The following is a 27,666-nucleotide window of genomic DNA, read 5'->3' as shown; positions in this document are numbered from 1 at the left end:
TTCTGAGGGTCCACCAGTCCCTTATATATCTTTATTTATGCAACTTTGTTAATACCATTAACTTTTTTTCTACCAGGTCTATAACTTAATACATGGTCTTCAAGAGTTGCTGTGGCCAAAAACCTCATCACTTTCAATAAGAGTATTTCTGAATTTAGCCAGGCTGGTCTTCAAATGACAAATACAAAACCTTTCATCAAGTTTCTTGTACCTTAATAGAAACTACCAGAACTTGGATTTCAGGGGCCAGCATTCAAGAATCGGAAAATCTCCATATTGCAATGAAGCGTCCAAATAAAACTTAAGTAGAGGAGTATGTTTGTTAAAATTTTAAAAACTGAGGCAGCTAGATGGCACAGTGGATAGAACCCTGAAGTCAGGCAAATCTGACCTCAGACACTTAATATTTATGAGCTGTGTGACTCTACATAAGTCACTTAATCCTAATTGCCTCACCAGAAAAAAAGAAAGAAAGAAAAAGAGAGGAAGAAAGGGAAAAAAGAAATAGAGAGAAAAGATAAATATCATTTTATTTATATTTTCATATAATATTTTAAGAAATCTAATATTTCATTTATATGAACATTGCTTCTATTTAATAGTTGGAAAAAAAATTCATCAATAGAGAAGCCCACCTTTTAGCAATGATAAAGTAAAACCCTATTTCTAGAAACCAACTTCCTACTATGGAATAGATCTCGTAATCACTAAAGATTTTCTCTCACTTCCCTTGAACTCTGAACATTTTGATTCTGGCCCACTCCACACATGGATGTATTTATCTTCTTGGCTTCCCTGAACTATAGGAGAAGGAATAAACACATCCATCCTACAAAGGTTCTTCCTAATGATGATACCCACCATGGGACGTATCGTAACCTACTTAAACATACTCAAAAGTGGGAATCTTGTCAGGTAGGTTCTCCTATAAATCCTTCATCAGAGTCCACACTTAGACCTTTTGTTAGATACTGTAGCATTAGAAAGGTATTAATTTAACATATAGGTTGGCCCTCTGTTTCCTTTACTCTTGATACATGACTATTTTATTTCATTTCCTAGCCATCTGTCTCCTTTATTATCTTTTACAATGATTTGATGACTAAAATAGCAATTATTACCTTTTAAAAGTCATGAGTTGCTACCTTTTTAAACTATGCAAATTTGGGGGCTATGATCCCTAATGCACTGGCTGATAGATTTTGCTATGTCCTTGAGCATCAGTTAATGGCCTTATTTTCATTTATAAATGGGAAACCTGGAGAGACTTGATTCAGTCTTCTGCTGATAGAAATACAGCTTATACAAAAGCTTACGCTATTGTAAAAGTGAGTGAAGCAAACCCAAGGTTGCTGTGCTATTTTTCATTATAATTTTTTTTCCAATGTTGTTATGTATTTTAACATTCTTTTAAAAATTTTGAATATCAAATCCTCTCTTCCTCTAACCTTCCCCCACCTAATGAAAAGGTAAGCAATGTGATATCCATTATATATGTGAATTTATGCAAAAAACATTTCTGTATTAAGCACATCTTCCTGCCTTCTCCTGCAAAAACAAGCAAGAAAAATAAAATGAAAAAATTTGTACGTGGAATTCATCACTTTTTTCTCTGGAGGGGGATGGTATTTTTCATCATGAGTCTTCAGAATTGTCCTGGTTCATTCAGAGTAGCTGATCATCATTACAATATTGTTTGTTATTGAGTAAGATGATCTGATTCTGCTCACTTGATTCTGCATCACTTCAAATAGGTCATTCCTAGTTTTTTTGGAAACCATCCCCCTTTTCACTTCTTAGAGCAAAAGAGTACTCCATCACAATCAAAGTGACTCAGCTGTTTCCCAATTGATGGGCATCCCCTCAGTTTCCAATTCCTTTCCAACACAGAACAAACAACAAATATTTTTGTACACGTGGGTCCTTTTCCTTTGATTTCTTTGGGATACGGACCAGTACTAGTATTTCTGGGTCAGAAGATATATATAGTTTGATATCCCTTTGGACATAGTTCCAAATTGTTCTCCTGAATGATTAGAACAGTTTACAACTTCATCAATAGTGCAGTAGTGTCCCTTCAGTATTTGTCATCTTCCTTTTTGTGTCAATCCAATAATAGTACCTCAGAGTTGTTTTAAATTGTATTTCTCTACTCCCAATGATTTAGAATATTTGTATGTTTAAGTACAGTTTTGATTTCTTTTTCTGAAAACTGCATCTTTATACCCTTTGAGCATTAATCATTATTAATAATGATTCTTATTTTTATAAATTTGACTCCGTTACCCATATATTTGAGAAATGAGGCCTTTATCAGAGAAACTTACTACAAACTTTTTCTATTATTTCATTGTTTATGGTACCTTTTTAGGAAAATGTAATTTCTCCAATTATATGTTTGATTTAGGTTGTTTTATCTGAGACTATCATTGCTACCACTGCCCCCTTTTTATAAACCACAGATAAAGCATAAAGGATTCTGTTCCAGCCCCTTATTTTAATCCTATTTGTGTCTTTTTGTTTTAGTTGTATTTTTTGTAATGAACATATTGTTGAACTCTAGTTTCAAATCCATTCTGCAATCTATTTCCTATTCACATCCATGGTCAAATTATTGTGTATTTCTCTCCATTCTCTTTTTCTCTATTTATCTTTCTCCCTCTTATCTCTCACATACGTCCTTCCTCAAAAATCTGTTTTCTTCTGACCACTGACTCCCTTAATTTGCCCTCCTTTTTATCTCCCTCCTGTTTCTCTTATCCTCTTTTCCTTCTACGTCTTTGTTGGGTATGATAAATTTTTATACTCAAATAAATGTATATATATTCTTTCCTCTTTGAATTGATTTAGATGAGAATAAGATCCAAATGTTGTTTATCACCTTCCCCATTTTCCTCTCCACTGCAAAAACTCTTAAAGTCATTGGCTTCTACTGCTATTGTGGCTCCCCCAAGATCCACCACTGATGTCATAGTACATACTCCAGGCTAACTCCCATCCCTGTGTCACAAACTTTTCTTGCTAACCACCGAAGTTGTTTTAGGCTGGAAAAGATTTTTCATCCCAACGTTTTGTTGGCTATGATGCTCCTAAAATCAATCTGACACACTGTTTTAAAACTGTTTGGAGGGGAATATTGGGAGAATTCGACTACATCGGTACCTTTATTCCACCATCTTAGCTGCTTCAGTCCATTGCATTTTGACAATCTACCTAACTTATCTATTGATCACCAGCACTATTAATAATAATGTACATTTATAGAGCACTTTATAATGAAAATCTTATCGTATCACCTAAGATCTTAAAGTCTTAGAATTGTAAAGTACATGAGGAATCCTCTAGTTTACCTCTTAGTGTAAATAGACCTTGCAAGGACCATTATTTCCACTTTTACAGAGGAGTGAATCAAGGCTCAGACAATTTTAAGTGATTTGCCTGAAACTGGTAAATGGCAGAACCACAACTTTGGACCCTGGTATGCTAAATCCAGGTTCAGCTCTTTATCATCCAAGCAATCTAATAAGTATTTATGAGGTTCCCGCTCTGGGCAGAGTATTACACTGATGCCAGATATGCAAATAGAAAACAAGAAACACTTCTTGTGCTCAGAGTCTCTTTTTCACCAGAGAACAGAATGCAGAGAGACACTTTGTACAAATAGCTTTGGCTTATTGTGCGGTTGGTCTCGAGTCCTTTTAGAAGTGAGTGACATTAAGAAAAAGATTTTGAGAACTGCATTTCAACATAATTGACTTCCTTTGTATCCCTATGTGTTTTATCACATGCATTTAAAAAGTTTTCTGAGGAGGGGCCCATAACCTTCCCAACCTGCCACATGGATCTATGACACATACACATAAGAAGCCGTTTGAGTAGAAATTCTGCCTGAATCCTTTTAGATCAATAGCTCTCGTTTCAAACAGATGGGTTTTTAAAGATACCAGAAGCGAGTGAGAGATGCAAGAAAGAACAAGAGTATGAGATGTACAGAGGGATTTAATCCAACCAGTGCAAGAGTACTCATTGCAGTATGGGCATCCCTCTCCCCAGGTGCTGGAGACAGCTACTCCAACACTCTTCCTAAAATTGGCCCTTTTCAGGTTCAGTCACTTTTTTGTGAAAACCTCCTCTTGCCTCCTACATCCTCCCTTCTTCTCTTAAACGCCCAATCCCTGCTGAGACTAAACTGGCTGTCAAAGCTGGGAAGGCTCCGCTGTCACAGATGGCCTTTACTTGCAAGTAGGAAGTCGTGGTGATTTCATTGTTTATGGCAGAGTAACCAAACACATCGGCAGACAGATCAAGCGGAAAGCTCAAGGAGCTAGGGTAGAGTTCAGACCTCATGGTCCCAAATGCCTCCCATACCTTCAAAAAGTTCTGTTCCTTATGCTGCCCTGGCCTGGGCTGCCCTGCCTACAGTAGAATGTTGCTCTCCTAAGGAACTAAGGATCATTAGACCATAGAAAGCGAGGGATACATTTGGCCCAGCATCCCTATTCAGATGATAGACAGAAACCATCACAACTGCTTCATAAAAGCCAACATGGATAGGGATGTTGGAGATGCCCATATTTTAAGGTCTATATAAATGACCCATCTGTCCCCTAAAAAAGTGACAGTAGAAGCTTCTGGAGGGATTAGCTTTGGACAGATTACGCCTATATTCTCTGGTGACTTTAATTTTGTTTTCTAGGGAAATTAATATCTAATTTTTGTTTGTTTCAAAATGCAGGGATTACATCAGGCAGTGAATGGCCTAGGATGGTATTACCACAAATTTAGGAGAAACTATGTCAAAGCAGCAAAATACTGGCTAAAAGCAGAAGAAATGGGGAATCCAGACGCCTCCTACAATCTTGGAGTTCTTTATCTAGATGGCATTTTCCCAGGAGTCGCTGGAAGGAACCAAGTGAGTAAGACTTTGTGGAGCCATTACTGAAACCCTTTTTTTTTAACCAACCTGCTTCCCCAGTGGACTTAGGGAAATCTATAAAATTGAAACACATATGGAAAAGGACAAATAAAAACAAAAATCATAACCAATGAAAAGAACCAGTGGAAGTAGATATAACCATACCCAGATCTGCTCGTGGAGCCTTTCATTTTGTCCTGAGCTTCCTGGAAGCTCAGGCAGAAATGGAGACAATTATTGTTTTTAGAATGATGATACATGAATATATAAAATATATTTTTATTAAATTGAGAAAGGGGAAGCATACAAGTTTGTCTAGGGGAAAAAACAAACAAAAAAAAACAACAACTTTGTCACGGCCATGAATTCAGGGAGAAGCAAGTATTTGTTGAGTGTCTTCCACGTGCCTCTGGAGGCACCTGAGGAGGTCTAGATGGGTAGGCGTACAGTCTTTGCTCCAGTCTTCTGGAACACAAAGGTGAAATAACCGGGAACAGTGAAAGAAAGAAAGAAAGAGAGAGAGAGAGAGAGAGAGAGAGAGAGAGAGAGAGAGAGAGAGAGAGAGAGAGAGAGAGAGAGAGAGAAAGAAAGAAAGAGAGAGAGAGAGAAAGAGAGAGAGAAAGAAAGAGAGAAAGAAAGAGAGAAAGAAAGAAAGAAAGAAAGAAAGAAAGAAAGAAAGAAAGAAAGACACTAATTAGGAATTACATTGGGAGGTACTGGTTCTAAATGGTGATACAGAAAAGAAGGTCCTCAGAGAGTATATAGATGCATAGGAGGGTGACTAAACATTCAGAATGAACAAAAACACTTGCTGGCCGTCCCAAAAATCTCGGTGCAGTTTGAAGCTTTAGTAGATTAAATAAGTTTTAAGCTTTAATAGCTTGAAAGCATGCAAAGACTTTTGGGATACCCTGTATGTATTTTTATTCATTATGCATGCTTAATAACCCTCCTACACGTCTAAATACATGACACTTATATTGCTAATTATATTCTCGTTTTCATCTCTCTTAAAATAAATTAAAATTGTATGTATGTGTTTGGAGGGAGGGATTAGGAAAATCAACTGAGCGGCTTTTCACCTGAAGTGACTTCTAATGTGCTGATTGTGTGATGAACAGGCTTGCTGGCCGGATCCCCGGATGAGCTGGAGTGGCTTGTCACATGTCAGACGGAAGCCCTTCTTCAGAGCACGCCTTGTGCCGTCTTTGGTTTCTTTAGGGCGTTTGAAGTTATGTGTCTGTGATAAAATCAGTCTTGAGGTGCCTCGCTATCTTGGCACTTGTGAAATCAGCTCAGCAGAGAGGGAAGCAGAACATGGAAAAGGGACCTCTTTATTAGGCAGCCTGACATCTTTATCTGTTTCTTTGCAGACATTGGCTGGTGAATATTTCCATAAGGCTGCACAAGGAGGACATATCGAAGGAACCTTGTGGTGCTCCCTGTACTATATGACTGGCAATTTGGAGACTTTTCCTAGAGACCCCGAGAAAGCCGTTGTGTAAGAAACCATGGAAAGTTCTCTGTGGAAGAGACATTTATCAGAGTAACAGCAACTCAGGGAACAGGGGAGACGTGTTTTGGGAAATGGTGTCTTGGGAATTCTTCATATTTCTCCTTGGAAAATTACCCATTACCCCCAGCTTTACCTTATTTGGAATTCATCGATTCTTAATTATCTGGCAACTGATTATCCCATCTATGAGTTAGATGACCCCTTTTTTCTGGTCAGAGAAAACAAAACTTCGCTAGATCCTAAAAAGCAAGCCCATTTGAACAAAGAGGTAACTGGAATAGCAGGTGAAAATGAGGTTTTTAGATTGTATTATGAATTTATTGAGAAGGGAAGTCAATAAGCAAAGTGAATCTAAGCACTTCTAAAAATGACTTTTGTTCAGAAACGTGAACAAAGACATCGCCAACTTTAGAAACATTTTCATATGTGGGAATGGAAATGGGCAGTGATATGCATATCGTAGGGAAATGACGTTCATGAAAAGTAAAAATTTACCTTATCAATTTCTGCGTCTTATACTTTTCTGTTATTTCCTTAGCATAAATAATTGAGAATTGGCCATCTGGACCTGTCCTCGACCATTTTTATTTGTAAGCATTTATGGGAGAGAACAGTCACTACCAAGCTCTAAAAAATGTCTCCTCATTTTTCTTGTTGACATTCGGTGGTGATTTGTTGCTATGTAAAAATTCGAACAGGCAAAATATTCCCCAAACGGGATTTGTAGAGCTCATATGCAAAAAAAAGATAATTATTTCCACCTAATTTAATTTGCGGTGGTTTTTGATATTTGTTATCCCCCTGTCTTTTATAGTTGGGCAAAACACGTCGCGGAGAAGAATGGTTATCTGGGCCACGTCATTCGCAAAGCTCTCAACGCCTACCTGGACATGTCATGGTGAGCTTGAAACAGAAGCTGCACATCCATGTTGGCGCTTCTTGCATTTGTTTGTGTTTTTTAATTAGTTTATCCAACTTTAAAAAGCACATTTTTTAAAAGCTAGCAGAATGTGGGAAAGTTATAGATTCCCAGGGATGGCAGCATTTCAGAGGCTAATTGGCTTTTGATTGAGAAATAGTGTTTCCTTTTTTAATTATACAAGAGAACTCTTTCACTGAGGGAGAACTTCACCTTCATCAAACTGAGGAACACGGCTACATTAACATTTCGGCTCACCCCACCTCTTCTCCCTGCGTCCTGTTCCTGTAGATAACCGCACGTTGTTATTGCCCTAGGACTTCTGAATCAAGGTTACCCTGAGATACGGGGAACTTCAGTCGAGTCAGGAGCATGGATCCTGTGCCAGGCACTGCACTGAGTGCCAGGGTGCAAAGAAAGATAAAACGGGCTCTCAAGGAGCTCACCGTCTAAGGGGAGACACAATGCTCAGGCAGCTAGGTAGCAAAAGCCTAGCTACGGGAGAATGAGGTTATGGGATCGACAGGGAACAGATAATCCTGGAGCTCCCGGTGTCCAAATGTATCAGGAAAGGCTTCTTGCAGGATTCTCCTGGGAAGTGAAGGAAGCCAAGGGGGTAGAGATGAGGAGGGAAAGCCTTCCAGAATCAGGGGTCTGAAAGGCATCCTGCTGCAGGGAACAGCTAGACGGCTGGTGTCCCTGGAATGCAAAAGTAAGTTGCAAAAAGATCAGAAAGATGAGAGAGGGCTACATTACTCTTGGAAAAGCCTTGGGATTTTGTATTTGATCCTAGGGAACAATAGGAGTTTATTGAATAAGGGGAGGATATGGTCCAACTTGAGAGCTGGGTAGAAGATTAATGATTAATTTGAAGGCAGAAAGTGTAACCAGCTGATTATCTCAATAATCCAGGAAGAAGGGGCTTATGTGAGAGTTGTTAGGATATAGAGCGAGCATCGTGAATTATTGTCCCAAAAGGGAGTGAGGAGTCCACAATGGAACTAAGCCTACAAAGCTAGAGGCTGGTGATTTCCTCAATGGCAAAAGAAAAATTAGGAAGAAGGGAAGTCTGGGTTCAGTTTTGGGCATGTTGAGTTTAAGAGGTCCACAGACCGTCCAATTCCAGATTTCCATTAGGCAGATGGAGGTGAAGGCTGGAGAAGAGGATCTCAGTATTGGCCCTCTCTCCTCTCGGTCCATTGGCCAGGGAGAAGCTGCCCCACCCCAGTGGCTGAGAAGGACCCAGACGAGTAGACGGAAGACTTCCATGAAGTCTACCCTGTCGTCTCAGGTGATGAGCAGCCTGGGACAAGCAGGATGCATTTCCCAGGGCTCCAGCTGAGCATGGGAGAAGGTTTTCCTCTCTTTGTCTTCTTCCTGAGCTGCTTGGGGCCAGACTCAGCAGGTGATCACTCACTCACACAACCTGCTGGGTTACCCCCTCTTGGGTTTTCCACATGAAGGGATCTCCTCCCAAATGAGGTAAGATAGAATGGCTCCCATGCTTCTTTAAGGCTGGTGAATCCCTTCTTCCCAGCAGCCCTGAGACACATCACAGGAATATTTTTAATCTCCATCTTACAGATAATGAGGCTGAAACTCCAAAAAATGAATGCAGCTATTAAACGTTAAGAGCCAGGATTCAACCCCAGGTCCCTCGTTCTAAGTTCCCTCTGTCACGTTGCCCCCAAATGTATGCTACAGCCCTTTGTCAGACTATAAAGCATTGTGTAAATATATATTATTATTATACGAATCTCCGCCGCCTTCACATCTATGTCCCAACTCTATCACAGTTTTCTCCTAAGCAAAACAATTCTAAGCTGGTTTATTGCTTAAATTTAGACATTTCAGTAAAAATGAAAATAGCTATGCAAATTAACACAGCCCTGTAGACCAAAATAGAAATAGACCCTGAAGGAACTCAGACCAGCTCGAACCTTACTGGGCCTTCGGAAGGGGAGTAATTTAGAAATTAAATGTAACTCCAATGACAGATAATTTTCTTCTTTGGACTCCTGGAGGTCACAGTAAGAGGGGCCGGTCACCAAGATCTTTTTAAGACTACAGTAGCTTGTGAAGACTTGTCTGTGTGATAGATTTTGAAGTAAACCGCAAGATTGAACTGCCCCATCCCTTTGGTAGGTTTATGTGCGTAGGTTACATTTAAATATACACATTTAAATATAAAATGTACAAGGGAAAGTTGGTTGTTAAGAACATTTAAAGACAAAGCTCATTTTCCCCTGTTGACATAGCTTATCATTTCCAGAGCAGTAGCATCCCAATTTTACTTGCTGTCCCTGTAGCCAGCTTGTTGGTCAACTAGTTAATGGTCTGCGAGGAAATAAAACACGTCAGCTTTTTAAGTCTGATTTTCATAGTTGGGTTCTCTTAAAGGGAATGCAGATTTATAAAGTGGTCCCAGTTATGGGTCCTATTTTCTATTTTTTTTTAATTTCTTAATAGCACAGCATCCTTTCTTTCATTTTCTGAATTTACACGGCTTGACGTCATGAAGAATTTCACTTTTCTCCAAATCTGCTGTGTAGTTGACATCAAATCACAATTTGTTCGTTTTCTCAATCTTAACAGTAATTTGACTGCACTTGGATTTTTCAGAGGCCCGGATGTACTTTGCATGTTTTTTTAGGTTGCATAGCAAAATCACTGATGAGTCTAATGGGTTTTTAAAATATAAGCTTCAGCTCGCATTTCAAGACTTGCAGTGCCAAAAGGAAGGAAACATTATCATCTATCTCAGAAGAAAATGCTTACCATATGAAAATATTTTGGGGATGTGTTTTTGCTTCTTCCAGATTTTCAAACCCATTTCCCTTCCCCATGCAGAAAATAGAAAATCTCCTTCTATTCCCCCATCAGACGGGATGATTTTTCCCAATTGGCCATTTTTAATAGAATGTGCGTAGTTGCAGTGAACCAACTTTCAGTACTACCTCCTCCTGTTCTTTTTTCCTCGTTGATGGGGAGATTTATTCTGGACATTATTTTCGCCTTGTGTGTGTGTCATTTCGATGAGCTTGTACTTTCCTGAGTCATTCCAAAATTCATTTGGAATAGTTTAAAAAGGGAACACGAGGCTTTTTGGTCTATTGGCATTGTATGGAAGATAACGCCGGAGCACCCGAGGCCATCTTGGGACATCTTGAGAAATTGGTCAGGAAAGGGCCAGCGGGCAAGCTGTCATGTTTAATTTTACTCCGTCCTCCTTAGACATGTGTTTTATCCGGGAGCTTTATGTTCTCTTTTCTTTTGTCTGGAAAAGTCCTAAAGGACCCAACCTAAGAGGCTGCCAGATTTATGGGGGGCTTCAGGCAAGATGAATTGATCCACTGAATTCCAGGTGAAAATGATGCACATAAGAGTATATATATAAACATATAAATATATGTATGTATATATATATAGATATATAGATATATGTGTGTGTGTGTGTATGTATATGTATATATGGAATTTAAAGCTTAATTCCCTAATATGTATCAGTGTCCCCCAAACTCCTTCCCTGGGCAGAGGCGGTATAGGAAATAGTTTATTTTTTTTTCTTTTTTAATTAAAGGGAGTTTATCATATGGTGACAGTGTGGGATCAGCTGCAGATACCTCTGTAGATAACACCTGGATAGAGATGTATGCACATAGATATGCATATGCATAAGGCCATGTTTAACCGGAGATTCTGGGATTCTATGGCAAAACCGTAACAAAGTAGGTTACTGGAAAAGCAGAGAGGAGAACCCACTATGGCCATCATAGAGGCAATGTAGAAGGATCTCATTTTACTTCCTAACTGCCCCTTCTCAGCCGGGTGATCTTCCTGGACCTCACTTGCCCCATATGAAAAGCTGAAAGTATGGACTTGCGTGCCTCCAAAGGTTCCTCCCAGCTCCTGTGGGTCATGTGGTCTACCAAAAATTGTACCCTGCTCTGGCTGTTCCTGGATGCTTCCCAGGAGTTTGATAATCCATTGGCTTTTGCTTCGGCAGTGATGCGATGTGCCTTGGAATGAAGAGATCTGCGTTCTTCTCCCAGTTTTGCAGTTAGGAAGCATCCCCTAAGTTGACTGAGCTTCAGTTTCTCCAGCTGCAAAAGCCCGAGACGACATTGCTCGTTCTCCCCCCTCGGGGATGTTGTGGACATCGGGTGCTTTGTAAATAGAAGGGATTATTTTTAGAGCACCCGAGTGTCTCAGTCCTTACGTAACAGCTGAGGATCTCCAGGATTGGGATCGCTAATCCTGGCTCTCTCTCTGCCCTGCCTTGTGACTCTGGGAAAGGGACTAAGCCAGCCCCCCTTGTCATTGTTGTTTGATTCTGAGAAAATCGGAGGTGTTGCCGTCATAGCATGCAGCATTTGGGGAGAAGTTCTACATAAATTGTGGCTGTGGAAAAGTCTCTGGGATTTTTCCATTTCCTCACTTGACACTAATTTTGAGCAGGATGGGAAGGATATTGTTGTGATCCACTTAGTGCTCATCAAAAGGAACTTTTGGGGCCCAAACTATACAACTTCACCGACTCTCAGATTGGGGAGAGAACAGCAGAAAGAGCTGAGTTTAAATCCAGTACCAGCTATTAGTTGTTTGTATGACGCTGGGCAAGTCACTTAACCTATCTGCCTCAGTTTCTTCACTTGTAAAATGGGAATAATAAGAACACCTACCTCACAGGGCTGTTATGAGGACCAGATGACATATTAAATTATGTATTATAGCACTTTACAAACGTAAAAGCACCATATAAGTGATAGCTTATCATTATTATTAGAAAGGGATCTCAGAAGTTAATTAGCTTAATTTGCACCTGAACATGAATGTGCTTTCTACTATACCAGTAAAGTCTCCAAAGATGGAGAACCCACTGCCCTCTGTAGTGACCCATTGCACTATTGAACAACTCTAATTGTTTGCAATTTTCTCTTTAGGCAGAATTGACCTTCCATCCTGGTTTCTAGTTTTGCCCTCCAGAGTCAGAAAGAACAAGTCTAATCTCTTCCATGTGACAGCAGCCCACTCCTAAACGGTGTCCTTCTAAATGTTTAATCTCCAGGATAAATATATACACGTTCACAGTCTGATCTTTCCTTTCTTCCACAAATGATCTTAAGTAACTGATATTTTTAGCTGGAAACTGTTGAAAGAACCCAGTTATTTAGTTTACTATTATTGTTAATTTTCTGAGGAAATCTTTTATAGCTTGAGCTGAGAACTATCTTAAGGGCTTTTGTGTGAAACCTGATATTCTCTTTTTAAAGCTCATTAGATCATAACCTTTATGCTGGTGGGGTATTAGAAACATTGTTTGAATTAGGAATGTCCACCTTCTGGATGATGATAGTTCTTGTTTGTCTTTCAATTGGATTTAACATATGTAAAGTATTTTGTAAACTTTCATGTCAGATCAGGTCAACTAGCATTTATTAAGCACTTGCTGGATGCTCCTCGCAGTGTTAAGACTTACTAATATAAACAAGAGCAGAAAACTGGGACACTTCCTGCCCTCCAGGAGCTTGCATTCTACTGGGGAGAAGACAAGGCACACAAGGAAGCTGAAAAGGGAATGGGGAGTTAAGGGGAAGGAATGGAGACACCCGGCGTGTAGCCTGGTAGAGAAGGGTCAGAGAGGCAGGAGCTCATCCTGGAGAGGAGTAAAGAAAAGGAGTCAAATGGAGGTTCTGGAAGGAACTGTCCAGTCAGAGGGAGAGACCACAGAGACAGGAGTATTTCAGTGTAAGAAATCTAAGCGTGAGCGTTTGGATTTCCGTGACAAGGTGACCGTCAATCCCAGCCCAAGCCCCCCTCGGATGGTGGTGGTACGAGTTGGTGGGAGTGTGTGATGGGTCAGTGGGAGACCCGGAGCATCTCTTCAGAGGAGGTGACTGGGGATGCTCAATAATGCTTCCCTCACAGCCCTGGAAGAGAGAGCAGGTGTTTGGCACTCCACACTCCACTTTGCCATCTCATCTTCCTGCCACCATTTTGTAAAGGAAAGAGCGAAAGGTTCCTCCACAGGCTAGCCACAGAGTGGCCAGGCTTTCTGGCTACAAATCCACAGCTAGTCCAGCATAGCACAGAAAGAAATGGATTTTTTAAATTTCAGGAGTATTTTACTTTTCCAGTTACACGTAAAGATACTTTTCAACATCTATTTTTGTAAGATTTTGAGTTCCAAATTTTTCTTCTCCCTCTCTCTCTTACCTCCTCCCTCCCCAAGACAGCAAGTAATCTGATATAGGTTATATATAGGTACAATCATTTTAACCATATTTGTCATATTGTGAAAGAAAAATCAGAACAAAAGGGAAAACCACTAAAAAAAGAAGCAAACAAAAAAGGGGAGAATAACCTGCTTCAATCCATATTCAGCCTCCATGCTTCTCTCTCTGGATGTGGCTGGCTTTAAAAAATGGATTGTAGAATGGAAACCTCCTTACAGTGTTTCACTAATGCCTGCCCCTCCTGAAGCTGCCATTTTTTGCCATTTCTTGATGGATTTCACCCGTGGTCCTACAAATACTCTGGGGAGCAGGTGACTAGAGTGATTTTGCAACAGTTTAAAAAAAAATTGGAAAACTGCCCCTGCTGGAAGCCTCCTTGTCCCTCCTCGCTCTGCACCGTGGCTAATTGCTCTGCTGCCTTATGTCTAATGGAGTCTGATATAATCAGCACACTCAGCAGTCCCACTGCCAGTGACCTGCAGCACAGCTGAATTCAGATTTTGCTGTCCTCATTTGGCTTCTGAATCTCTACGGTTTTTCTTTCCTGGTTCCGCCCTGTGAGTAGTCACTTGGAATATTTTGGAAAAGTTGGGTCTAATAATAAATGAGATCTATTTATACAGAGCTCAGCAATCACAGAGCCATTTACGCGGCTCTCACTGGGCACTCACAGCGGTCCTCTGGCTGGAGTTTGCTTTCAGATCACATCGGAGTTTGGCAAATCAATCCATCGGCCAAGAAGCAGTTATTAAGCATCTACTGGGGGCCATTGATGCTCTAGGGATGCACTCCAAAGAACGAAAGCAGTCTCTCTTCGCAGGGAGCTGACGTTGTCATGTCAGACTCCTAACACCTTGAATATTCAGCTTTTACTGAATCTGTTCTGAATCATGAGCCCAATGGACCTTCTTCCAAAGCAGAAGGTTCCCCAAATCCCCCAAATCAATATATGAGCAGGGAAGCCTTTGTTGAATGGAATGTTTATCCAGCAGAGGGTGCCATTGTACCAGCTAGTTCACAAAACCCTTTATCTCCAAAGTCAGCCTTTTAAGATGAAAAATAAATAAATCAATTCATGCAGTATTTTTATCTACAGTATTCATTTAAAAAAACCTTGTGATTTCATGGGTTTTTTTTTTTTTTTTCAAAACTGCTTATTCTGTGCCTTCTTATGTTGGAGCATAAAATTCTCAGAATATCTGTAAGAGCCACTACATGGAATTTATTATTAATTGTCTATTTTTAGGCACGAAGCTCTGCTGTATTCTGTCTTAGCAGCAGAAACTGGGATTGAAGTGTCACAAACAAATTTAGCCCATATCTGTGAGGAGAGGCCGGTAAGTAAACGTTTTCCACGTATACGCTTAATTTAAGATTAAAAGGAATAAACAAAACCTCATTGGTTGATGGATTGACTTCCTCTTTCATCTTCTTCCTCTCTAGGAACTGGCAAGAAGATACTTGGGAGTCAACTGCATTTGGAGATATTATAATCTCTCTGTTTTCCAGATCGATGCCCCTGCTTTTGGTATGTACGGGAAAACTGCTGCCGAGCTGCACCACTAACAAGTGCCAGAATGTCGGTAACAAGGAAAAAGCGCACTGTTTTATGAGGTTTCAGAAGAAATTAGCAGAGAGAAAGAACTCCAGGATGAAAATCAGGGTTCAAAGTCAGATTCTGCAGACCTGCACAGGTCTCTCCTCATTTCACCATTTTAGTTTAAAAAAAAGAGAATACCAAATTTTACAAGTTATTTTAGGGAAAATTCTTCAATGTGGGAGAAAAAAAGTCTTCTTTGAGCCCGTAAAGAATAATCCTAGTTGAATGGTCAAATGTGAGCAGGAAGATTTGGGTATTAATCAACAAACTAAGTCAATAGCATCTGTTAAATGCCTACTATGTGCTAAGTTTTAGCAGCAAAAATAAATCTTTCCAGATGTGGGCTTTGAGCCTAAATTCTAAGATCCCCACAGGCCCCTAATTTAATTAGAGTTTGGGAAAAGACTTTGACTCCTTAACTAGGCGTGCAAAGGGCAAAGATTTCCCCTCTTCTAATTCAATTCACTTCACCTACTATCTGTTGCGGCGCCTCCCTAGAAGCAGAAAGGTCTTGTTAGGACACGGCAGGTTGGAGGAGCGGCACTGGGGGGGGGGGGGGGGGCGTCATCTAAGTGAAATCTCTTCTTTCCCAAAGCTTATTTGAAGATGGGAGATCTCTATTACTATGGCCACGAGAACCAGTCCAAAGACCTTGAGCTGTCCGTGCAGATGTACGCCCAGGCTGCGCTGGATGGAGAAGCCCAGGTAAAGAAACACTTGACTGGGTCCTGATTCTGAAAGGAGACAGGGAGGACAGCTGCCGTGTCAGGAGCAGCCCTGTGAGGCTCCTCAGGCCTTCAGCAGGGCAGGACAGTCCTAGGTTATTTCAGAGTGCCAGAGAAATGGGACCTTTGTTATTGTTTTGAGAGAGAGAGAGACAGAGAGAAAGAGATACTCAGAGATAGAGAAAAAGAGACAGATAGAGACAAAGAGAGAAGAAGGGAAAGGGAAAACAGAAAAAAATACACACAGAGGAGAGATAGAAAGGCAGAGAGAGATAGAGACAGAGAGAAGGAGAAGAGAGACTGAGACAAAGAGAGAGAGACACCGAGAGAGAAGAGACAGAGAGGAGGGGAGAATGACAGGGGCATGGTGACATTTTGTGGCTAAATGTCGAGTGTAAGCAGCCCAACCTTTAGTCACATTCAACCGCTTTTCATACATTTCAAGGGCCATTTTTGTTCAGAACCATATGTTACTCCTGGGGGAGATACAAAGTTTAGCTAAAACACGGTCTCTGCCCCTTTGGAGCTTACGGTCTAGTGGAGGGATAATAGGACACAAAGATGACCTTCATATACAGTATTCCATGTGTAAGAGAATAAATACAGAGTACTCTGGGAGGCTGCTTTGGGGGCATCTGCTCAGCAGTCACTAAAATGTTTATTTAATTTCCTTTCTAATGGAAACCGTTCTGACCTTGGGAACTTGCACCGTCTCTGTATTTGGTGCTGTCTCGAGCCTCGGCTTGTAAGAGCACATTTATATAAACACAAGGCTGGCACGGAAGCTGAAGGCGAGGAAAGCCTGCAGACCCCTGTTCTGAAACTCAAAAATGGGGGGGGTTGTCGGCCACAGACCCCATGCATATTTGTCCCAGGGGGTGTTGACCTGGTACTGTTGGCTGTCTCCGCCAGCTCAGCCATGCTGGAGGGGGAGAGCACCTGCTCCCCTCTGGGAGGACCAGGGCAGGGTCCTCTCTCCTGCTGCCCCCGGCCCTGGCTGACAAAAGGGAAGACCATAGACTTATCTTCAGCCCTGTCATCCTCCATCCCATTTTGGTTTAGAAGGCCAGCTGTTCCTTAAGGGCTCAAGTTTCCAAACTTGCTGATGGGCACCAGGAAAATGGGTAAAATGTGAGAGTAACTGATAGTGGTAGCTGGCCCCTTAAAGGGCTTTATACACATCTCATTTGATCCTCAACAAGTGTTATCATTCCCACTTTACAAATGAGGAAACTGAATCCGAGAGAGGATAAGTGACGGGCCACAAGTTTCTGAGGCAGGATTCAAACTCAGGACTTCCAGACTTTAACTACAGCACTCTGCCGGGCCCCCAAGCTGTCTGAGTAGATAGAATCTGTTTTTTCCCATGGATCAGCAATGGGGAAGGAAATGGCAAACCACTCCGGGGTCTTGGCCAAGATAAATATGGTCCACAGCGACTAGCCCACAACTCCCATCCAGATATCCATCCCTTGTCTTCCTCCTGAGCGCTACTCACACATCACTACTTGCTTATAAAATTATTTTTCCAATCGGATGTCCTGTAGACCTCACTATCTTTTCCCCAAAAACCATTCCTGTTCTGAATGTTCCTCTTTGGTTGAGGGTTCCACAGTTTGACCATTCCCTTAGGAAACTTGGCTTTCTCCTCAACTCCTGTCCCTCCTTTGGTCTACACAGCTAATCAGTTCTCTCTTCAAATAACGTAAGCAGAAATTACTTCATTTTGTCTTTCTGTTCCCCAGACCTAATATAGTGTCTGACAAAAAAATTGTAGGTGCTTATTAATTATTTACTCATTGACTAATAAGTGCTTCTTAATTATTTACTCCTCATCATCCATACACAGAGGCGCCATTACAATAGGTTCTAGTCACAAAAATGATCTCTTTTCTTGCAGGAGTTTGCAATCTGGTTGAAACAAAGAGACATAGTTTTATGCCAAGTAGGTCCTTAAGGTTTCTTGAACTGAATAGACATCTACGCAAAAGGAAAACTAATAATCGAAGGCAGGATTTACTTATATAATACGATGGATCTGATATCTCTCATATCAATACAGAGATACCATCCATTGGCGTAGCTCCAAGCTCATCCACTGGGCACCGCTCGTCCTTGAGCACATTCTCAGGGCCAGGGGACTGCTAGGTTGGAAAGGCTGTAGGAGCTCCGAGGAGCTACTCGTTGTTGAGGGTTTGGCTGGTTGGGAAAAGCTTCAGGGAAGAATTAGGATTAGAGCGGGGTTTGAAGGAAGATTAAAACTTAGGTTAGTAAATCAGGGAGAAGAGAGAAGGAATTCTACCCAAGCTGGGAGATTGAATAAGGTTCAGGGGAAATGATTTGGTTGGAAGGAAGGATTTGCGTAGATGAGCAAGGGAATGAGGACCTCGAATACGGGGCTGAAGGATTTCAATTGGATCCTAGATGCAGATAGCCACCAAGGATGGTTTGATGGTGGTGGTGTTCTGTTTACCAGTTGGACTTTTTTGTTTTTATTTTTAATTGTGGGTGGTAAGTTCTGAGCAGTTTTTAAAGAAAATTCAGGTATGGAGACTGGACGGAGATTGGAAGAGGGAACCTGAAGTCCAGAAGGCCATTGTCATTCATTCAATAGACATTAAGGGCCTACTTTGTGCCAGGCCCAAAGCTAAATGCTGAGATTATAAAGAAGGACAAAAGACTTCCCTGCTCTCTCAAAGCTCACTGTGCAGGGGAGGATACGATTTTCAAACTTGCTATATACAGGATAAATTAGAAATAATTTATATAATTAGAAATATATTTTATATAATTAGAAATAAATTAGAAAAAAGTACCAGAATAAAGAGGAATAATTTTAAAAGGGGGAGAAATTTCCAGTTCTGTGGAGCTTGAGCTTCTTTAGGGAAGATTATGGATCACAATTGTCCCCAATGAGGTTTGAATGGAGGAAATACATTTGCTGATGAGGTCATGGCTCCACTGAAATATTGAAAGAAGGAGCAGTTGGCCCCAAGGAATGGGCAGCAGTAGGTCGAGCTCTAGATTTGGAGTCAGTGGCCCTGGCTTTAGATCCTGCCTCTGACAGTTACTCTCCATGTGAACCTCTCTGGTCCTGTTTCCCCTTTCTAAATGAATATTCTCTAAAGGCTCTTCCAAAGTTGAGTCTATGATCCTATGAAGAGAGAGCTGTTGTCAAGATTCCTCTAATTAGCAACTTTATTTAACTTTTAGTCTGCCTTTAACTAAATTGATTAGCTTCTCCTTCTCATCCACATGCAGGGATCAGCACAAAAAGCTGGATTCCTTCCTTCACTCTTTGGACAAACATTAAACCCTTCCAGATATGAACAACAAACAAATTCTCCCAAACCTCTTCTAGATCTTACGTGGAGCTGGTAGTTCTTGGCCAAGGGCTACGGGCAAAGCGTGTGTCCTTCCTGTGCCATAAAAAATGTTTAAGGGAGGACACAGTGGGAACGGCAGCTAGAGAACTGAAGAAAACGTAGAGGGGCATTTTTGTGCCCTTTACCTTTACTTCAGGGCTTTGTGATCAAGTTTGCTAGATGCTTTAGCCCCGTGATGCTCCTGAATGAGAAAGTAGGTATTCTTCCTTGACTTACTCAAGCCTCTAAAGGATATCTGTCTAAAGATTTATTGGGGGTGAGGCAGGTAAGTGTTTAAGAATGAGTTCTTAGTTTAATCTGCATTAACTTTTCCAATCATATTCTTAATCAGCAAAATGAAAACTAATCACTGATTTGAGGCTCTAATCTGTTTTTGAAGGGTGAATGTTCACAATGAAAATTTAATGATTTACCAGTCCATACAAATGGACTCCAGAATATAGCTGGTTAGAACCATTCCAGACTCCCTGAAAACAGATAGCAGAGTAGAGCCTTTTCCAGAGCAAGGACCTACAGGAGTAATTTTCCCATGGTGATTAATGGAAAGCTAAGCACAACTCTTCTATATCTTAAAAGTATGCCCAGTATTAGAATATGATTCCTCCAAAACATGAAAACACAATCTGATTTCCAACCTGCTGATGGAATCTCAAAGAATAATCGGTAAATAATGGTCACGGCCTTTGTTCTGGTCCTTTCCCTCTTTTGCTGATCTGAAGGCAACATTTCAAGCTAGTTCTGTTTTCAGAAAGTGAAGGAAAAGGACATATCCTCCGGTTGACTAGTTTCTGAGCAGATGGAGCTCAGCATCCCTATGAAAGCCTACTGGTTCTTTTGCAAATAAATTTCTCAGATGCATATATTTACGGAAACAACTCATCAATGAAAATGACAAAACCATCTGGTACTAGGACTAAAAAAAATATGGAGGTTGTAAAAGTTTACATTCTGATGAGGGGTGTGGGGACATGATTTGTTTGTTTGGAATGGATGAATTTTGTTTGGGATTTGTTTATTTATTTATTTTTTTAATTTTGATTTTTTTAGGGATTTTTTAACCTGGCCCTTCTCATTGAAGAGGGAGCAACTATCCCATACCACATTTTGGAATACCTAGAGATTGATCAGACACTCCAATCTAGTAACATCTCAGTCCTTCGGGAACTCTATGAAAGGTAAGCTCACTTGATGACAAGATGGTGTGTTTTTGTGTGTGTGTGTGTGTGTGTGTGTGTGTGTGTGTGTGTGTGTGTGTGTGTGTGTGAGCGAGCTCCAGGGGAAGCATTTGCTTCTGGGTAAAAGCCCACCATCCATTTCACACTGGCCAGGCCCACTGGCATATATAACCAAAAGAATGAAAAAGGCTCAAGATCCATCGCTAACTAATGAACTTACAAACTTCCCTGTCCGGCCAACATCAGATGATTGATTACTATTTGCCAGAGGCACAAAGTTTAAGGTTCTGGGTTAGTGATACAAAGTCAGACAGCTAAATGAAAATCTTTCTTTTGAAAACACCCCCCTCCCAAAATTCTGATCTATGGGAGGCTGTGAAAAAACACCCGTCAGATAAGTTTTCTAGGAGTGAAGTTTTTGTACAGCCAAGCTTGTAAATAACAATAAGGAAGGTGACGGAGATTTGCATAGCACTTGAAGGTTTCCAGTGGGCTTTATATGTATTTTCTCATTTGATCCTCACAGCAGCTCTGGAAACTACTAGGTATTCGTATAATTTCCACTTTATAGGTGAGAAAAACTGAAGGAGAGATTAAGTGAAGTATCATACCCTACTCTGGAAATGTCAGTAATCAGGATGACCATCCAATTAAGTCGAATAATCAGTGATTTTTGGTTTCTTTGTAGGTGCTGGAGCCATAGTCATGAAGATTCTCTCAGTCCTTGTTCATTAGCTTTGTTTTATTTTTATTTGCGAATCATCTGGAATGGAATTTTGCACTCCACTCTGGTGGGTATCAGCTCCCATGGCCTCTCCCCGCCCCCTCCTGCCCTTTCAAATGATCATTCTTCTAAAACCCACTTTTTTGGATGTTTGGCAGATTTATTTTCTGGGAACCTTCCTGGTGTCCATATTGATCGCGTTGGCAGTCCAGTATTTTCAATCGGTCTCAGGTAATGATTTAGCTGAATCAAACCCATTACAGAAAAAAAGAAAAGGGAGAGGGGTGTGTGTATATGTCATGTTTTTTTTTCCTTCTTCTCCCTCAATTAGGTCTTACTTTCCTGCCTCCATTTTCCCTTTTACTTAAATCATTGCATCTACCTAAAATACTTCCTGCATTTGCACTCACTACAACCCTTCTCTTCTTCTCTTTCAAGGCCCAGCTCACATCCCTACATCCCCTTCATTATCATAGTAAATATATTTGTTTCATTGCAGCAAATTAAGTATCTTTCCTGATCACCCATCTTAGAATTTTTCTAAGATTTACTTTGCGTCTCTCATGTGACACCCGATAACCAGTTATATTGTGGATATTCACACAGGCATCTTAAATCTCTTCTAGATCTGGGGTTTATGAACCTTTTAAACATATATTTTGATGATTACATTTCTATATCATTTACTTCTTTTGTAATTCTCTGTATTTTATTTTGTGTATTTAAGAACATTTTTTCTGAGACTGAAGTAAGGGCCAAAGACACCAAAAAGTTTAAGGACTTCTACTTTAGATTATGAATTTCTTGAGAGCAGGGATAGACTTTGTCAGTGAGCATCCCTCACTGCTCTCAGGTCGGTATCCCACAAACATCAGGCGCTCGATAAATATGTGTTGAATGGACGGCCATCCATCCACATCACATTGATACATGTTAAGTACACGGATGTATAAATTTGATGTCATTCATCATCAGAAAGCAGTTATTCAGCATGTGTCTAAGCCAGGGGATAAAGCTGGGTTCTTTACAGACCAAAATAAACAAAAACACAGACTCTCTTTTTAGGTTATATCTAAAACAGACATCGTCAACCGGGAAAGACATAAAAATAGATAAAGACTCACAAAGATCTATGTAACTTTAGCAGAGAACAAGATGAAGAAGGGACAGGCTCTATAAATGTTAGTGCAAGGATTCCATGAAAAGGGAACAGAATAAACCCGATGGTAAGGAAGGAGTCCGTGGTGAGGAGGGCAGATGGAATCATCATTTGGCTTTCAGTCCCTAAGGAAGTTAATGAGGGACCGTCCCAACCCTCTCCTAGGTCTGATGACTTCTCGTCAGCTGGCCTATAAATCTAGCTCATGCAAATTCTGTTCCGTCACTAAATTTGTTACCAGGTATAGCACATTCATTTTGCATCTTGTCAGTGTTTTCCATTTCAAATTATCGTTGTCATTTTTACTCTGGAGAAATATTGTTATGATTATTACAAATGCAATTCAGTTAGAGGAGCTGAAAATTGTCTTTATGATTTTATGCCAGCTGGTACCCATGAAAATTCATGGGCTAGTAGAATTGTTTTTTATGAAAAGTTGTTTCTGCCACTTTTCTTCATACCTGCATCTCTGCTCCCAGTATATCCTCATCTCACTCTTTCCTCTTTCACTTTGTTTATCATTTCTTTCCCTATTTCTTCCTTTTTCTCAGCTTTCCACATTGCACCACCCATATATTTACACATTTCCCCCCTAATTTTTGCTTTCTCCCAAATCTGTCCCCTTCTCTTTCTTTTCAATCTGCAATTTCTTCTCAACCACAAACACTTTAAAGAGTTAAAATACATAGGAGATATTTTTAGTATTTAGTGAGATTTCACTGAGGTGCAAACTTAAAAAGAATCCTGGATTTGGAATCTAGATATCTATGTCTGAATCCTGCTCTGTTCCTTTATTGTGTGTGTGTGACCTTGAAAATTAACTTCTCTCAGGACCTCAGTTTCCTCATTTGTAAAATAAGAAATTGGAACTAGACAATCTCTTAAGGTCCCCGATACTTTATATCTGTTATCTTAATAACTAGCCACAACTATGGAATGGACCAATAAATTGGGGACCATTTTATATATTTTAAAGCATGAGAAAAAGAAGGAAGAAACTGAGCTTTGGTGACTCCCTATCAAAGGCAAAAAGACCTGGCTAATGTACAGCAATGCTGACTCATGGGGTCTCTCTTTGAGAGGGATTATTCAGTGTGATGTAATAAAGGAAAAAGTACTAAAATATACTATCAAACATATTCTTAAGGACCGGGGCCATCGCAGAAAGTGTGATGAGTTTTTGACACTTATCAAGGCGTGACCCCAAACCAAAAACAAACAAGAATCCCTCCAAATACAGTTGTATAAAAATCCAGCCACCATATGAATGGCAGGGTGTTCTAAGTTAGAGGACTTTATTATCTAATGACTTGAATTTCAGTCTGTGAAGTCATTTTTACACGTACACACACACACACACACACACACAAACTAATTTATTTCTGTGTTTTTAAACTGAGACATCCATCCATTTTGCTTTTGGTTCCAGTGACCCATAAAGCATTATGTCTATTTTCTATCGGTTGAAATCTTGTATAAAATTAGCCGTTATTTGATTGGCTGGTGTTTACAAGGCTAATTCTGGAGAGGTTATTTATTTCTTCCAAGGGCACTTTGCTTGCAGTTTGGCACGAGCTGCCACTGAGGGAGCTGCCACTGGATTCGAGCCTTAGGGTCCAAACACTCACGCTTCTCCTAGAAGTGATTCACAGGGGAGGAGTCTCATGTTTTCCCACTCATGGCAGGTTTTCTATGGCAACAAAGATCTTTATCAAAATAGCCAAACACGGAGATTAACTAGTGTTAGCATAAACCATTTTAATGATATTAGTAATGTCTATATATACACAAGATTCTCAGAAGTCTCAGAACAATCCGGCACTTTACAAACTAATGTTTTAAATTAACCGATCCATTTGAAACACAGATAAAATCAAACCACCTGATCTCCTAACTAGATGAAATATTATTCTTGAAAAAAAATCAAATTAGCTAAACATTTTTCTATTGGATGATAAGGAAGATAAATAAGACAGGCTTCTAAAAGACTCTCTCTACAAACGCACAATGGTACCTTCTCAGCAACTAATCATTTTGGAGAGTCATCTAAAACGCTAAAGGGCTCAATTGAGGCAGGGTCACACAGCCAATAGGGTCGGAAGCAGGACTGACCCTTGCTGCTCTGGCTCCAAGGTCAGTTGTCCTTTCACCTTACCACAATGCTGTCCACTAGCCACCCTGACCTGGTATCTAATACTGAAGATAGGCTAGACAGAGCTAAATCTAACACAAGTAAGACATAATATGAGATTGAGGAACATAAAAAGCAGCTCAGATGTGGGGAAAATCACTTCTGGTTCTGGGAATTCTGGACATCTGCGTAGTGGAGTTGACATTTGAACTCAGAACATCATCCTTTGAAGTAATTCATCAGTTTTAATGATGATGATTCAGACATTGATAATCTTTCCTCCCAAGCCATTTCCTTTCATCTCCTAGAAGATACTTATTATTACCACAAATATTTATTAAGCACTGACTATGTACCAATGACTATAGGAGGTGCTGTGGATTCAAGGACAAAAAGAGGACAGTCCCTTCTCCTTTGGGAGCCTGTGTGGTGGGAACTGGGGAGGGGGAAGGTTACTCCATTACTTGGAGGAAGAGGAGGCAGTTGGAGTCCACGATTCATACCATCATCGGGAGGCAGCCATAGTGAAAAACCTGGTCGAAAGGATTCTGCTTTCTGGATACTAAAGCTCTCTTCCATCTCAGCAAATAATCAAAAGGTGAAGCTGTGATTCCCAAAGCCCAGTGGCATTTAACGATTTGGGACAAAAGTCTCTTTGAGAAGAATTACAATCGGTCCCAGAAGGTAGAAGGGTCTTGGTAACCACAGCGTGAAGTGCGACAGCTTCTTTCATCAGTCCTGCCGGGGAGCTTCGGAACACAGCGTGGTGTCCTAGAAAGAATCCTGGGCTCGGGCCAACTAGCAATGTGTTTGGACTTCCCAGCTCGACATTTATTAGTGGTGTGGCCTTGCAAAGTGATCTAGATGCCTCAAGGAGCCTCTGTTTCTTTGGCTACAAAATGGGGATAATACGAAGGTTTCTATTGCCTACTTTACAGAAGTATATACATACATATATCGTGCTTTGCCATAAAAGACCGGATGAAAGTGGGTCACTAAGCCATTCTCTTGAGCAGGCTTCCTTTCCCACAGAGCATCCTTACGAATGGGGGCCTCTGAGGCCGTTGCTTCCCGGAGAAGCTCGTAAGGCACGCAAAGAAGGCTCTCTCCTGGTTTTGCTCTCTGAACAGATTTCCTTATCAAACACTGTTAGCCCCAAGCACAGCCATGCAGTAGCCAAGGTTTATGTGAGGATTTCTGTCTCTACTTCCTCTCCCCTGACTGACCTATACTGTCCCACAGAACCTGCTTCTTACCTTCCTAAAGTCTTAACTCTCTTACCCTTTCCTAGGGTTTTTGAATTTGAAGGTCTTTTGACAGCAATTTGCCCACATGTTTTGGGCTAAAGAATAGTATTCCTTAGGATCATTTCTCCCCCCTCCCCCCAGTGCTGAAAGGGATTCCAATCCTCTTTTTATTATGTCTATATAGACTTCCAGGATTCAAATCTACATTTTCAGACTCCAAATCCAGCACAACTTCAGGAAGAACAAGCTAGTAAGGGGGGACAGGGACAGCCCCTGAGCTCTGGTGATCAACAAGGGGCCTGAGCTCCTGGCCGGAGGACTCCCCCCTGCACCATCCTAGAGATGAAGGGTCAGAGTGTTTAATTAAAACTGGAACCCAAGCCCTCATGCGGAGTCCATTAGCTTTTACTCAAGTTATGTGTTTTCTCCTGTTGCTTCAGATGCTCAGCATTCTGTACATGTGTCCGTATCTTTACAGGCAATGGTCCTCCAGCATCCGTGTCCCAGCTCCCTTCAGAAGCAGCCAGTTCTGTGGGAAATCCAGCCGTTGGCTCTTTGGAAGAAGAAGAGGCCGTTCCCACAAATAATTTAGAGCAGCGGGGGTGAATCGCTGATTCTCCAGGTTTCCCTCGGGGGGAGATGGAGCCTTTGGACCATGGGTATTTGATAGTAGACACTGGGGATGCTGCAGCCGGGAAATGATGATGTGAAATCCTTGAACGTGTTTTGACTACTAGAAATTAATATTGAACTTGAGTAAATATCTATATCTATATGGTACTTATATTTATGTAAATAAATATAAATATTATATATATATTAAATAGAGACATATGGATATAGATATTTAAATTGCAAGGAAGTGTCCAGAGCAGATGCCACTTTTTCCCAGGGCATCAGGCAAATATGGTAGAATTCTCTTCGCAGTCTACAGGTGGTGGGCCTTGGACTCACACTATGGTATTGCTTTATTTCAGGGGACGTGATTTACCTTTGCTCTCTCTAAATTCACTCAAAGCAAGCTTCTTGATAACGGCTCTTCCATCAGTATTGTCCGGTCCTTTTGAAATTCTCCTTTATTGACAAAATGGGCAATTGCGGCCTCTAAGCAGGGCCGGCGATGTTTTTAGTCCGTAGGATTTCCGAGAAGAGTCTTTTCCACAGCCAGGCGGCTTCTGGAAGCACAATCCAAATTCCTCTTTGTCTTGTGCGCCTTAATTAGAATCAAGTCTGAGTCAGTGTGAAATACAGAAAAGGAAATGTCATTGTAAATCGGTTTACATTTTTCTCCTTAAATTTTTCTAGGATCATAGTGCTTAAAATGCTTTAATGATATTGCCAGATATGGTTTCTTCACAATTGTAAACCTTCAGATGCCATTTAGGAAATGATTAGTCTTTAAGAGTAGTCTTCACCGCGAATTACCCATTAGAATAGAAGTAGACCAATGGAATATGCAGAAAACAATCCTTTAGCTCCTAGTCCCCCTGTGCCTGGTTCTTGGGTTTTGAGAGGGCCGTGTGTGTCTGGGCGTGCATGTGTGTTTGTTTGTACACATGTGTGCATCTGAAAGAGAAAGTGCGTGTGCCTTCGAGTGTGTGTGCTAGAATAACTCAATCAGTAATGCAATATTGTGGGTCCAGTCTACTCTCTTTGCACTACTTTATTTACAGTAGTAAATAAAATTATTTTTATACTGTTTGCCACTTGTGAAGTGACTGGTTGTATTTTTTTCCTTTTTTCACATGTAAATATATATATATATATATATATATATATATATATATATATATATATATATATATATATATATATATATATATTAATCACTCAAAGTTCCAAAGTCCATGCATTTTTGGTAAAAGCAGAGGTAAAGGGAAGCTTTATCAGATTTTTTTCTGGTGACATGACATTTTGAGGTAGAAAAGTGGAC

General features: G+C 40.6%; 1 protein-coding gene across 1 annotated transcript in view; it reads left to right on the top strand.

Moving 5' to 3' along the window:
* Window positions 1–27,434, top strand: part of SEL1L3 (SEL1L family member 3) — a 110,014-nt gene extending 82,580 nt beyond the window's left edge. The window contains exons 15-24 of the mRNA XM_074275633.1: window positions 4,736–4,912; window positions 6,289–6,416; window positions 7,246–7,329; window positions 14,833–14,923; window positions 15,030–15,114; window positions 15,782–15,891; window positions 20,345–20,472; window positions 21,161–21,263; window positions 21,355–21,427; window positions 26,212–27,434. Coding sequence (XP_074131734.1) covers window positions 4,736–4,912; window positions 6,289–6,416; window positions 7,246–7,329; window positions 14,833–14,923; window positions 15,030–15,114; window positions 15,782–15,891; window positions 20,345–20,472; window positions 21,161–21,263; window positions 21,355–21,427; window positions 26,212–26,339 — 1,107 coding nt within the window. The 3' untranslated portion in view covers window positions 26,340–27,434. The remainder of the gene's footprint in view (window positions 1–4,735; window positions 4,913–6,288; window positions 6,417–7,245; window positions 7,330–14,832; window positions 14,924–15,029; window positions 15,115–15,781; window positions 15,892–20,344; window positions 20,473–21,160; window positions 21,264–21,354; window positions 21,428–26,211) is intronic.
* Window positions 27,435–27,666: the final 232 nt, after the last annotated feature.

The sequence above is a fragment of the Sminthopsis crassicaudata genome, chromosome 6 (genome assembly GCF_048593235.1).
Source record: "Sminthopsis crassicaudata isolate SCR6 chromosome 6, ASM4859323v1, whole genome shotgun sequence".
In the NCBI taxonomy this organism is placed as follows: Eukaryota; Metazoa; Chordata; class Mammalia; order Dasyuromorphia; family Dasyuridae; genus Sminthopsis; species Sminthopsis crassicaudata.
Note: the sequence above shows the minus strand (reverse complement) of the source record. Positions and strands in the feature narration are given on the sequence as shown.